The sequence below is a fragment of the Mustela lutreola genome, chromosome 11 (genome assembly GCF_030435805.1).
Source record: "Mustela lutreola isolate mMusLut2 chromosome 11, mMusLut2.pri, whole genome shotgun sequence".
In the NCBI taxonomy this organism is placed as follows: Eukaryota; Metazoa; Chordata; class Mammalia; order Carnivora; family Mustelidae; genus Mustela; species Mustela lutreola.
In genome coordinates this window covers 102,330,651-102,344,064 of record NC_081300.1, presented here as the reverse complement: position 1 = coordinate 102,344,064, position 13,414 = coordinate 102,330,651, and the positions used below count along the sequence as shown (strand labels likewise).

The window sequence follows — 13,414 nt, the reverse complement described above, 5'->3', positions numbered from 1 at the left end:
CCCACCTGCCGGGGCACAGCGGGAGCCTCGGAGCCGGCGGGGGGCGGGGCCGCGGCGGGGCGGGCGGGGGCGGGACCGCGGGGCGCGCGTGTGTGCGCGTGTGTGTGAGAGACGGGACCTCCGTGTCTGTGTGAGAGACCTGCCGGGGACCTGTGTGCGTGTGTGAGAGCGAGACGGGGTGTGGGCCGTGTGCGTGTCACGGGGCGCGTGCGGGAGAGAGCCGGGCCGCCGCGGGACCGCTCCCGGCGGAGGCTGCGGGCGGGAGCCGGCGGCGGGACGGACGCGTCTGGTTGACGAGACTGAGCAGCCGCCGCGCGGCTCCTTGACCTGAGGTAAAACCCGCCCAGCGAAACTTCCTGTCGCAACTGCTTCGCTTTGTTTTTGAATTACTTAGTTAATTAACTTGTTTATTGTTTGTTTTTAACGATTTTATTTATTTATTTATTTATCTGACAGAGATCACAAGCAGGCCGAGAGGCAGGCAGAGGAGGAGGGAGGAAGCAGGCCCCCCACTGAGCAGGGAGCCCGATGCGGGACTCGATCCCAGGACCCCGAGATCTTGACCTGAGCCGCAGGCAGCGGCTTTAACCCACGGAGCCGCCCAGGCGCCCCCTACATTTTTTTATTTTTAAATACTCTCGGGGCGCCTAGGCGGCTCCGTGGGTGGAGCCGCTGCCTTCGACTCGGGTCATGATCTCGGGGTCCTGGGATCGAGTCCCAAATCAGGGGCTCCGCGGGGAGCCTGCTTCCTCCTCTCTGCCTGCTTGTGTCTCGTCTGTCGAATAAATAAAATCTTTTAAAATAAATAAATAAATGCTCTCCACACCCCGGGCCGCGCTCGAGCTTCCAACCCCGCGCTGAAGGGCCCCACGGTTGACGGCGCAGCCAGCCAGGAGGCTGCCCCACTACCTTGACCATTTTTTCCTTGTGTGTTTTTAAGACGGAAAGAGCACAAAAGGAGCAGCGGTCACCGGGAGAGGCAGGAGCAGGCGCCCCACTGAGCGGGAGCCGGGCGCGGGCCGTCGGAGAACGCTGGGATCAGACCTGAGCTGGAAGCAGACACAACGGGATGAGCCCCCCAGGCGCCCCGTCCCAACCAGATTTAAGCACACGGTTCGGTGGCAGTAGTACATTCACACTGTTGTGTAGCCGCCACCACCACCATCTCTAGAACCTTCTCACCCTCCCAGGGTGACTCTGTCCCTGTTGAGCACTGACCCCCTCAGAGCCTGCCCCAGCCTCCGGCATGGCCTCTGGCACCCACCATTCCCTTTTCTGCCGGTATGAATCTGACCGTTGGAGGACCTCGTGTCAGTAGAATCACACAGTGTCTGTCCTTTGGGGACTGGCTTACTTCACTTCGAGTGTCCTCAAAGTTCACCGTGTAGTCTATGTCAGAATTTCATTTTGAAGGCTGAGTAATACTCCATTTTATGGGTACAACACATTTTGTTGATCCGTCCATCCGTCAGTGGACACTGGGGTTCCTTCCACCTTTGGCTACTGTGAATAATGCTATGAACCTAAGTGTGCAAATACCTCCTCACGTCCCTTTCTGTTTTGGGGGGTGTACACCCAGAAATGGAACTGCTGGGTCACCTTTGTAGGTTTTTCAGTTAGGCGTTGACATTATGTGACTTATATTTTTAAAAATCTCTGAGTTTTGGAGAACGAATCTGTTACACAGAAGTACTCTGATCTCTGTTTAAACATGGTGTCTGGAACCCATACATTTTTGCCGGCTTCTTCCAGAAGGTTGCTTACTAAAATGATAGTAAGAAGATTTTTTTTTTTCAAGTAGGCTCCACACCTAGCATGGAGCCCAGCACAGGGGCTTGAACTCACGACCCTAAGATGAAGACCTAAGCTGAACTCAAGAGTTAGACACTTAACTGACTGAGCCACACAGGTGCCCCATAAAAAGATTTTAAAAGAGAGAAAGAAAAAGGTAAGTCCATAAGGAGAAACAACAAGATCAGTTGACAAATTTAGAAAGCTGGAAATCAGGTCATTTTAGATCTGAGAACATGGAATATCAGTTGCCAGCATTGTAGGAAACCAAGAAGTAAGCTTAGTTAGTCCAGTGAGTTTGAAAAATCTGGGAGTTACACGCAGTAGCCCCACCTCTGAGGAAGGGTGTGGGGTTGAACAAAGAAGGACCCATTGAAAAACCTGTAAGAGGCTGTCCTCTACACCCCTCCATCTCCTGTGTCTTCAGGTGAGTACCTCACCTCCGTCATGGAAGATGACTTTCATTCCAGAGGATTTAAACCAGAAGGACTCTGGACTTGGACACTGGACGGCTGAGACTGTGGTGCAGTAGTAGAGCTGAGATTACTCAGACGTGATGAAGTTCGCGTGCTAACGGGACCGCTAACCCTTTCCTTCAGTTTAGCTGCAAGAATGCTGGCCACTAGACTTACACAGCGCTCCACTCTAACCACGACCCTTCCCCTGGGCAAGAAATTAAAGAATTCCTCTCTGGGGAATTCTAAGAGAAAAAGGCCTCAGTTCTGAAAATGGGTGATCTCGGACAAAACCGGGTCCCTGCTCGGTCAGTCCACGGTGAGAGTACTGCCTGGTCACTCCGACTCTTAAAGGACGATGTATAATCAGCAGAATTTTGGGGAAATCCTGATTGGGAAAAAGAAAGCAAAACAAATGGAAAAAAACAAAACAAAACAAAAAACAACCATGAACCCCGAGGAAACAGAAACAGCATATGGGACATAAAAGAAATTTTAAAATAGAATATTAAGATCCAAGGCTATTGTGTCCATGAGAGGAGGACAGGATACGGAGTGTGAGAAAAGGTGAGGAGGAGGGTTAACGCAAGAGCAATAAGAGCAGAGCAAAGTCAGGGGAAAGGGTGGTATATGCTCCTCACAGCCTCCGAACGTCAGGGTGACGTCCTGCTCTAGAAGGGTCCCTTTCCAATGTCTCCATGTAGGCAAGCAATAGTATTGGAGGTTTTACCACAATTTTTTTTAAAGTGAAAAAAAAAGTCAGGGCAGGCCTCTGGCCCCCCATTTCTACCAAAGTGACACAATTGTTCTGAAAAATTACAATCACCACAGAAAATGGTGCATTTTAGTTTATTGTCATCCTAATTCGATTCAAGGTGACAAGGGAAGTCAGCACTACTGTATTTTATGACTAAGGCAGCATCACCTGAAGATAGTTTCTGCCTTTTTAAAGCACAAGATTCTTAGATGAAAGGATTTCTGCTTCTCCGTCTTCTGTCACTGATCGGGAGTCAGATCAAGTCCGGACTGGTTGTCTCTTCTGCTCCCTTGCCCTAGGCAGGTGGGTCCCTAGACGCACGTGGGCAGTGTGTCTGCGCTCGCTTGGGTCAGCTTCACTTCCCCAGAGAGGCCAGGTACATGTACCAGAACAGAGACACCAGGTTGGCAAAAAGCACTCGGAACTGCCAAGAGAACACAGGCCACAGTGAGGCCCTGACTGTATTTACCTGTATTTACTCTCCACCCCAGGACAAAGCTCATTTGTTGGTCCGTCCGTCCACCCACTGCCGCATCCACTGAGCCTTCACTTCGCACAAAGTACGGTGCTAGAGGGGTGAGCAGGACAGTTGGTGCCTGGGGACATTACAGGCTGGCAGAGAAAGCAGACGGGACTGCCCCCTGTCCGCTGAGCACCAGCTCCTGGCTCAGCTGCTCACCCCAGGGCTGGACATGTGGTGGCTTCCCTCAGCCCGTCGGTGACGCCCCGCCAGTCCAGGCCGTGGCCCTGCTTCCATGTTCTGGCAGACATACTCCCGCCTGAATTACTTTAGTCAGTGAGCCTCCCTGATGTACAAGCTCCATGAAAGCTCCATGTTCTATACCTTGTTAGTCACGGTATCCCCAGAGTTTAGAGCAGCGGGGCATATAGTAGATGCTCGGTAAATGCTTAATAATAAACTCCCCTGGCCCTTAAGCACTCACCTGCAACCACCTAACCTGGAAACTAATCACAGCCTCCCAGCTTTCTGTCCCAGGGCTGCCCAGAAGGGCCCCATTTTCCAGGCTCTCCCACTCTCCCATCCAGAGACTCCTTCATGTCCTCAGCCATTCTGCCTTTCCATGCCTTTACTTCCTTGTCTGTAGACCTTAGGGTCCATGGCCCATAGCCTTGGTTGCCTTCCCCTGTGGCTCCTTAGTTGTACTCCCCGGAAAACCCACACCTCTCCGCTTTGCTGCGGCCCTGTGCCCGCGCACATGAGGATCTCCGGTCAGCTCCCTCTGTCATTCTCTACAAGTCTACCCGGTCTTTACTTCCCTCAAACCCTTCCTACCTCCTCTCCCCTCCGTCTGACCCCGCCCTGCCCTCTGCCCCTCGCAGAGGAAAGCGGGTGTAGACGGGAGTCCCCAGCGAATAGGCACCTCTCTCCTGTCTTCGTAAGGAAGGGCTTCCGTCTAAAGCACCTCTCTGCTTCTGCCCAAATCCCACGACCCCCCTTTAGGGTAGCGTCTGGCCTAGCTTCGAAGTCCTCTCCCATCATTTCTCCCCACCTCTTCACCGACGTCTCAGAGAATTTTGCAGACTTAGGGTTTCTGCTTCATCCACTTCTCGAATCACAGCCGTCTGGCTTTAGCCCTCACGGAGCCACTGGAACTGCTCTTGGGAAGGTCACTGATAAGATCACTGTTAAAACCAGTGAAACTGATTCTCATTTTGCTTTAAGCCTACCTCGTGTGTGTGTGTGTGTGTGTGTGTGTGTGTGACCACCCAGCCTGCACCTCCCTCCCTCTTCCCATCCTTCCAGTGGAGCTGCTGCTCGAGGGAATTCTGCCCAGGTCTCTCCTCTAGAGTAGGGGTGAAAACGCGTAGGTTACTTAAATGGTGGGCAAAAAAAGCTTAAGGTTGCAGTCATTGGAAAGGCCTGTTTGAGAGGCTTGCTCTTGCTTGGAGCCTGGGTATTTAGAGTTCCTGAGGGTTCCCCACCTTTCCCCAACTGCTAACAATGCCTCCTAGGCCTGGACTGCTTGCTAAAACAACATGGCTCACGGTGAGCACTTGCTCTCCTTGGGAGTCTGGAATTCTGATAAGTGCCAGGCAGAGGGTGCCTACATGACCAGCCCTCCCCAAAACCCCTAGGTGCCGTGTCTTTTCAGGGCTTCCCAGGGGAAATGTGGCATACACATTGCCGCATTTTGGTGGTACCAAAGCTCTTTTGGCAAGAGCCTGCTGTGTGTGACCCTCATGGGAGGGCGGGAGCACACAAAGCCAGCATGGATTCCTAGGATCCAGTTGTATATTGTTATGAGGCTGTAAAAAACCTAGGCCAGGAGTGTAGAGATGTGCTGAGTCCTTCTAGCATATCTCCAGCCCTGGGTCTCGTCCTGGGGCTGGACGCACAAGAGCTGTCTTTGGTGTGTAAAGGCAGTGCACAAGGGCAGGATCCTTCAGCCTTGCCCTGGTGAGCTGTTCCTGCAGCTTAGAGCCCCTCCAGGCTCCCACCTTGCTTAGTGCAGGAAGTGGGCAGGGGGGCATGGGGCAGTTTCAGCAGGCCACCTCAGAATGCACCCCCCCCCAGGTGCCCAGAAGTGCTGAATCCCATCTGCGTGGCACCCCAAAGACTGCCCCACGGCAGGTCCCACTCTCTGCCTGCTGCTCGAGCACGTCTGCCGTCACCGCACGAGGCTGCCCTTGCCTCCCCTGCACATCCTGCTTGGCACCTGTGTGCACTTGCGACTGTGACCTGCAAGGCCAGGCCCTGGCAATACTGAACGCTTGGAAAACTCACGGTGTTCCCGGACTGGGGGGGTTTTGCAGAAACATTTCCGGGTGCAATGGATGAGGTGTGGACACCTGCTTCATCTGCCCAAATCCAGAACTGCTACTGCTTCTGGGCAGAGAGAAAGCCCCTGGCCATTCCAAGCTAAAACAAAGCTGGTGGAAGGTGAGGCCCCCTCTGGTTCTGCATGCTGCCAGCTGGCCCTCACCTGCAAAGGGACGTAGTTGATGTTGACAAACTGCGCGGGGGTCCAGACTTGCCAGTTCATGCGCAGCGCTGGCCAGAAGCGTCTCCTTATCTGGACAGCGACCGCAGCTGCGTCTTTCCCCTGGAAAGGAGGGGAATGTGGATGGTGAGCAACTGCCACAGCGCTCAGAACTGAAGCTGGGGTGCCAAGGTCTGGAGGACCCCAAACCCTAACGCGATGGGTTTTATTTTTTTTTTTTTTTTTTTTTTTTAAAGATTTTATTTATTCATTTGACAGAGAGAGATCACAAGCAGGCAGAGAGGCAGGCAGAGAGAGAGGAGGAAGCAGGCTCCCTGCTGAGCAGAGAGCCCGATGCGGGGCTCGATCCCAGGACCCTGAGATCATGACCTGAGCCGAAGGCAGCGGCCTAACCCACTGAGCCACCCAGGCGTCCCGCGATGGGTTTTAAAACTGGATTATGTTCCATTGCTATGCAGACAGCACACCTGTGGGCCTGCTTAGCACTGCAGCTCTAAGGAGCCAACACTCCGGCTGGGGAGTCAGCACCAGTGAGGCAGCCCACCTGCGATCCCTGCGTCCGCGGCCCTCGCGGGCCTTCCTCACCTGTACCAGTGACTGAACGCTGGGATTCGTGCTCTTGCCCGAGGGCACCAGAACTGCCATTCATGCCTCGGCTGTCAGTTCTTCCCAAAACAGTCTCCAAAGTGGATACATTTTCAAGCAAAACTTGAAGCTTTTTAAAAAAATGAACCCCAATAAATTGATTCTAAATGTCATCTGAGAGGATAAATGCCCAAGAATAGCCATCTCAGAGAAGAATAGCAAGGAGAGGCCTAAAACACTGAAGATTTGAAAAAAAAAATACTATGAGATGATGGTAATTAGAAGCTAAAAAGGGAAAGACCTACAATGGAAACTAATAGAATCTGGCAAAAGACCAGAGTGCAGATGACGGCCTGCACGTTCGGGGCTGAGAGCGCGATGGAGGGGAGGTGTCCAAGCACAGGGGACTGTTCCATAAACGGTGACAAGACAATTCGCTATTTAAGTGAAAAGAAACAAGACAAAAGCAGATCTTCCACACATAAAAAAATAAGAATACTAGAGAAAAGTATAGAGTATTTCTATTATGTTTGTGTCTGTCAGAAGGTACATAACGAAATCATAAAAGAAGAAAGTAAAGGAGCACATTCCCAGTATCTTCCTTGAAGGAAGCCCACAAAGGAAAAAAAATGACAGATTTGGATACATAAACTTTTTAAACTCCTATATGGAGAAACACTTTGTAAATATACTTTATCTATATATAAATATAAATAATCTTTATCTGACTTCAAATGTTTAACTTTGTCTTCAGTTAAAAGACAAAAACCTAAAAAATGGGAGAAACTTCTGCAGTCTGTATTTGACAAGGGATTAATTTCTTTAATATATACAAATATACAATCAGTGAGAAAAAAAGCAAACACTGATAGAAATTAAGCAGTTCATAGAAGAAATACTCTAAACATATAAAAAGATGTTCAACCTCATCAATAAATATGTATACGTTATTTTTTATGTAGCAAATTGCAAACTATTTAAAAGAAAAAGACATTCACGGTCATCAAGAATGTGGGGAAACTGGGGCGCCTGGGTGGCTCAGTGGGTTAAGCCGCTGCCTTCGGCTCAGGTCATGATCTCAGGGTCCTGGGATCGAGTCCCGCATCGGGCTCTCTGCTCAGTGGAGAGCCTGCTTCCCTCTCTCTCTGTCTGCCTCTCCATCTACTTGTGATTTCTCTCTGTCAAATAAATAAATAAAATCTTTTAAAAAAAAAAAAAAAAAAAAAGAATGTGGGGAAACAAAGCCGCGAGGGTTGGGCACTCGGGGTCACAAAGCCTGGGTCTGCCTGGACTCATGGGCTTGCAAACTATGGGATCTTAAGCCGTGGGCCTGAGCTTCTGCAAAATGGCCTCGACTTGCAGCTCAAATGGCACAAAGTACTCACTGCAGAGCTTGGAAGGAGCAGTCCGCGAACATCAGCGGTTTGTACTCTCCTGGAGCTTTGCAGGAGAACAAGCAAGGACAGCCTCTTTGGACAATGCTAGGATTTAACCAAACAGGAATCCTTACACGAAAGGGACAGGCATGTGGGGGAACGCCATGCAGTCAACATGTGGGATCTATGATCAGAGAAAAGCTGGACGTTGGGACAGCGTAGGGAATAGAGCCCAGGATACTGTCATTCGAGTCGTGTGGTGACTCGTGTGGTGACACAGTGGGCAGAGAAGCTGAGTCACCGCACCCTAGAGCTGAAACTAACATACCATTGTGCATCGACTATATTCAAATTTAAAAAAAAAATGGAGATGCAGAAGCATCTGTAGTCTGTGTGGTACGATGTGGTCCCACATGTCATTTATGTGCTGTGTACTTCACATACTTTGGTCCCATATGACCTATGCATTCAGGGTTTTGGTCTTTTAATGAACATATATTCCTTTTATATTTGGAAGAATAAACACCTCTTTTTACTCTCAGGGACTTACTACTAAGCAGTTAAGCGGAAGCATCTTCCCTGCTTCCCCCAGCAACACTTTAGAACACAAGGGGTGTTTGCCTCAGGAACAAGAACTCAAGATGCTGCTTTACAATAAAACCTGCAGGAGAAGGTAAGGGGGGCGGGGCAGGGGGAGCTAGTGAACCAGGAAGGGACTGGGCTGGGCAGAACCACAGACCTGCCTGGTGACTCCGTGTGAGCACACCGCTCACGTGGTGGGCTGTGATGTTTTAAATCTATGCTGACATTTAACCTCCTCAGAGCACTTCCGATGTTTAGGCGCTGAGTTAGCACAGGGTTCCGTAATACCGTCGGGGGTCTGGAACTTGTTTCATGAATTCCATCGACCCCCTTCTCAGAATCCCGTCTGTATGAAACAGAATGTATGGGATTACCAAGGCACCAACTACGCGGAAATACACCTTTCAGAATACTCAGGAAGAGAACCTTAGGATAGATGAGTAGATGTGCTTCCGTATCGACACATTCAGGGACAAGACCTGAAGGCAGGTCGAAGGAGTGACAACACAGAAAAGCTATTCCGTCTGGAACAAATGATGCGTGATATTGAGATATTTGTGACTTCTTACTGGGGACCAGCAGACGCTGCCAGTGCAGCCGGAGTTTGTGTCTGACGTTCATAAAGGGAAGTGAGGGATTTCACTGGAGTCACTGGAGTGTACTGAGAAGGTCACGGACCCTCCGATTTCCACCCCCGGACGCCAGGCAAAGGACCGCTGTGCCAAACAAAGCTACGGCAGAGACCAACCTCCAGGAAGCTCATGATGAGGAAGAACAACAACAGGAAGGCCGGTGCAAAGAGGAGCCGGTCCAGGAGGAGCCTCTTGACCCCAGCCAAGGGGACCTCGGAAGGGATCCAGTGCTCCATGAAGAGGTAGAAGAAGTGACTCAGAGGCCCTGTGAAGAAGAACCTGAGGCCCCATGGTGGGGGTGAGCAGGACTGCCATTCTCTGGGTGTGCCCTTCTTGGGTCCAGCTTCACCCCCAAATCCCAGGTCCTAAACCCCACCTCCCTGGAGTCGCCCATCACTGGCCACACAGGTCTGGTCTGTGCGGTCCTTCTAAAAAACAGGGGATTTGACTCTGTTTCAAGCATTCCTTTTTTTTTTTTTTTTTGTCTTTGATAGACCTGCCTTGGATCTCCCATCAGTTTCCATGTGGCTACCTCCTTTCCAACACTGTCAGCTGGGAGACTTGGGGATTGTTGGGGACAAGAACCCACCACCGTCCCAGCCACTCTCCAGCCCAGGTCCTGTTTCATTGTCTTCAGAGTCTGTGTCACTACGTGTCATGATCTCTCTTGTTACATCAAATGGTGCCCTCTTGGGGCGCCTGGGTGGCTCAGTGGGTTAAAGCCTCTGCCTTTGGCATAGGTCATGATCCCAGGGTCCTGGGATAGGGCCCCACATCGGGCTCCCTGCTGAGCAGGGAGCCTGCTTCCTCCCTTCTCTCTCTCTGCCTGCCTCTCTGACTGCTTGTGATGAGGGAGCAGGATACTTAGGTTCTGGGACTTCATCACTTGTGATCTGTCAAATAAATAAATAAAATCTTTAAAAAAAAATGGTGCCCTCTCTGCCAGACAGAGATAAACATCACAGGACAGGACCGTGCCTGTCTAATCACTGCACGTGGCCTGGCTCAGACAGGGTGCTCAGGGATAGTAAGCGGATGCATCCTTGGTGTCAGAGCTTCTCCTCCAACCCGCCTGGGCCGTCAGTAAGAGGGAGTCCTGGCGTTGTACGCGGGCTGGTTAGTACCGCTGCTCTGCATTCCCAAAGGGAGGGTACCTGGGACAGAACTGAACCCAGGCACTGCGGCTACTGGTGCAACAGACCTGTAGTTCTGTAGGAATCAGCACTAAAAAGATGGGCAGGGACCTACGGGTCTGCCCAATTCTGACACTGGAAGTCCTTACACAAATGGTTCTCAGTCGTTGCTTCCCATCCTGCCACAGGTTATGTAGTGCAGAGCAGGGCTCCTTAGGAGAGGGAACAGACTCTTAATTTATTCTTTGTTCAGGGCTCTCTCCACTTGGGGTGGGGCTTGAACTCAGGACCCTGAGACCAAGAGCTGTATGTTGTACCGACTCCGACTGAGCTAGCCAGGGGCCTTAAGAGGGAACTGAAGTCTGGCAGATGGAAACTGTGAATGAGTATGCCGCCCAGGGAGTTTGGACGCATTCCTTCCCTCCAGGGCGACTGGCTTTAACTGCATTATGGAAACGTTGTGATGACCGCAACCAATATGCTTATAAGCACAAAGTGATATTTGTGAAGTTTAAATTGACAAAATGACTCTTGGTGCAAAAGACTTCAAAATAATCCATCTATACCAACGCTACCATTGGCCAGAGAACTCGGGGAAGACTTGACTGGTAAAACTCCTGAATCTCTGTGCTCTTTGCAATTCCAAGTGGTTCAGAAACTGGACACTTTTCAGGATGCCTAAGTATTTATTTCCTGCATGCTTAAAACTATGAAAATAATGGAAGTAGCTGGCCATACTTGCATCTGTTTTCCTCTTTCTTGTCTCTGTGTCGAAAGCTAACTGAGTTTCAGGTGAGTTATCTGCCCTCAGATTCTCAGCCCAATGAAAACTGCCGCACACCCCCACCCCCTGAGCAATTCAGAACGAACACCCTAACACAAGTTCACGTTATCCAGCGTTCTGATTTTTTCCCATGCTATTTCAATGCATTTTAAAAATTATATCTCCATGGGGCACCTGGGTGGCTCAGTGGGTTAAAGCCTCTGCCTTCAGCTCAGGTCATGATCCCAGGGTCCTGGGATCGAGCCCCACATCGGGCTCTCTGCTCAGCGGGGAGCCTGCTTCCTCCTCTCTCTCTGCCTGCCTCCCTGTCTACTTGTGATCTCTGTCTGTCAAATAAATGAATAAAATCTTTTAAAAAAATTATGTCTCCAAATTAGATCATTTCAGAAACTTGATCTTGGTACCCTTGCTTTGTTCCAATTAGTCTGCTACTGGGTAGACCAGCCCCGTGGTGGAACTCACCCATAAACGGCATATCTGAGAGGCCCACTGACATCTAGCTTTTGAGAGCAGTTTTCTTTTTCCCGCTTCTTCTCAATCATCTGGGCCAGGAAGTTCCCAAGGGCTGACAAAATGCCACTGTGGACAGAAATGTAATCAGAGAACAGGAGCAAGCAGCAGGAGGGTGGCCGTTCCTGCATGTAATCAGCACGGCTGAGCTGACAGCAGCGTGGGTGGGGAGTGGGGGGGGGATGGCTCCCTTCTAAAGCAGCCCCACTGTACAAGCCCTACATCAAAGAGTGGAGACATTGGGGCGCCTGGGTGGCTCAGTGGGTTAAGCCTCTACCTTCGGATCAGGTCATGATCCCAGGGGCCTGGGATCGAGTCCCGCATAGGGCTCTCTGCTCAGCAGGGAGCCTGCTTCTCCTCATCTCTCTCTCTGTCTGTCTCTCTGCCTATTTGTGATCTCTGTCAAATAAATAAATAAAATCTTTAAAAAAAAAAAAAAGAGTGGAGATGTAGAACTTCACTCTCACACACACACGCACACACACACTCTGCACCCAAGCCAGTGTCCTGGGTGTGATGCTGCACAGCAGTGTTACAAAATGTTACCAGTGGGGGAGACTGGGCAAAGTGTACAAGGGATCTCCCTGTATTATTCCTTACAAGCGCATGTAAACCTACAACCACGGCAACACAAATTTCAGTAGAAAGGTGGAGTTGAGCCCAGTTACTCCAATACCTTCTGATAAGCTCTGTGTGCTAAGAAATCCAAAATTCTTTGTATGTCTTTAAGGACCTTCATATGATCCTTGGCTACCTCCTCCTCATCTGGTCCCTTCCTCACTGTTCATTTTTTGCAGCAACAGAGGCTTTCCACTGCTCCATGGTTAGCTTGTTCTTTCCTCAGGACCTTCGCACTGGCTACCTCCGGCCAGAGAGCTTTCCCTTTCCCTTCCTGCACGGCCCATTCCCTTCCTTCGACCTCTGCACTTCCTGTCTATTTCTCACTAGAATAGAAAGCCCAGAGGGTAGGGGCCTTGCCTACCCACTTACTTGCTGCTGGTACTCGACACCCCGAAAGCATGCTGTCCATGTTGATGAAAGGCTGCACTTAATAAGAGGGGACGAACTTATAAAATTAACTAATTAAAGCTAACGAAGGAGAGCGATGTCTCCCATAAAGTTTAAAATCCTAAATCAAAGGGTGCAACGAACCAACAGACCCGGATGGGGGGCGGCTTTGGTCACCTTTCGCCCAAATGCAAAGCTGCAAGACAAGGAATGCGAACACCTGCCACCCCGCCCGGGCCGCCGGTGCCGCTGGAGGCGCGGACCTGATGCCTCTGACCTCGGAACGAGCGCAGGTGCCAAGGGCGCGGGCGCGCGGGACGTGGACCTGCGGCCCGCTCCCACGCACCTTTAGGAGAGGACCTCCAGGGCAGGGCCTGACCCCTCGTTCGGTGCGTTCCTTTGGTCGGGCTCCCTGGCAATGACCTGTTAGAACCAAACGCGCAAACCCGCCTACGCGGAGCTCTCCGGCCAGTGCGGGGCTTCGGGGGCCACGCGGGGTCTCGCCTTTCGCAGGCAGCGCGTCTCCGGGGCTGCGTCCCCGAGGCCGGCCGAGCTCCCGGCCGCCCCCCGCCCGAGGACCCCCTCCGCGGCCGCTCGGCGCAGACCTGGTGGCCGCCTTGGTGAGCACCGGGTAGAGGCGCAGGAGGCGAAGGTACTGGGCGAGCGCCCGCGGCGGCAGCGCCCCGAGCCCCTCCCGGGCCCGCAGCTTGGACGCAGCCGGCGCCATCGTCTCCCCGGCTCCGCGGCCGCCCCGGCCCCCGCCCCGGCCTCGGGTCCGCTCGGGCGCGGGGACGGCCTCCCATTTCCCGCCCCGCCGCGTCCCGCATCGCGGCCCGGG

General features: G+C 51.8%; 1 protein-coding gene and 1 long non-coding RNA gene across 2 annotated transcripts; one reads left to right on the top strand and one right to left on the bottom strand.

The window, feature by feature from the left end:
- Window positions 1-62: 62 nt before the first annotated feature.
- Window positions 63-3,072, top strand: LOC131811916 (uncharacterized). The gene is made up of 3 exons (XR_009346165.1): window positions 63-332; window positions 941-1,948; window positions 2,219-3,072. It is a non-coding gene; the product is annotated as an uncharacterized LOC131811916 (long non-coding RNA).
- A 7-nt stretch (window positions 3,073-3,079) lies between these two features.
- PXMP2 (peroxisomal membrane protein 2) lies at window positions 3,080-13,367 on the bottom strand. Its single transcript, XM_059140975.1, has 5 exons — window positions 13,182-13,367; window positions 11,521-11,637; window positions 9,258-9,420; window positions 5,949-6,068; window positions 3,080-3,427 (listed from the first exon to the last, which is right to left on the bottom strand). The coding sequence occupies exons 1-5, from the start codon at window positions 13,301-13,303 to the stop codon at window positions 3,359-3,361; spliced, it is 591 nt and encodes a 196-aa protein (XP_058996958.1). The 5' UTR covers window positions 13,304-13,367; the 3' UTR covers window positions 3,080-3,358.
- Window positions 13,368-13,414: the final 47 nt, after the last annotated feature.

What these genes read in the sequence shown, in the direction of transcription:
- PXMP2 (XM_059140975.1), bottom strand. Translation starts at nt 13,303, where the DNA reads ATGGCGCCGGCTGCGTCCAAGCTGCGGGCCCGGGAGGGGCTCGGGGCG. An exon ending in CTCAGATATGCCGTTTATGG is followed by an intron (nt 9,421 to 11,520) that starts GTGAGTTCCACC and finishes ATGGGGCCTCAG; the next exon opens with GTTCTTCTTCACAGGGCCTC. An exon ending in TCATCATGAGCTTCCTGGAG is followed by an intron (nt 6,069 to 9,257) that starts GTTGGTCTCTGC and finishes CCTCCTTTCCAG; the next exon opens with GGGAAAGACGCAGCTGCGGT.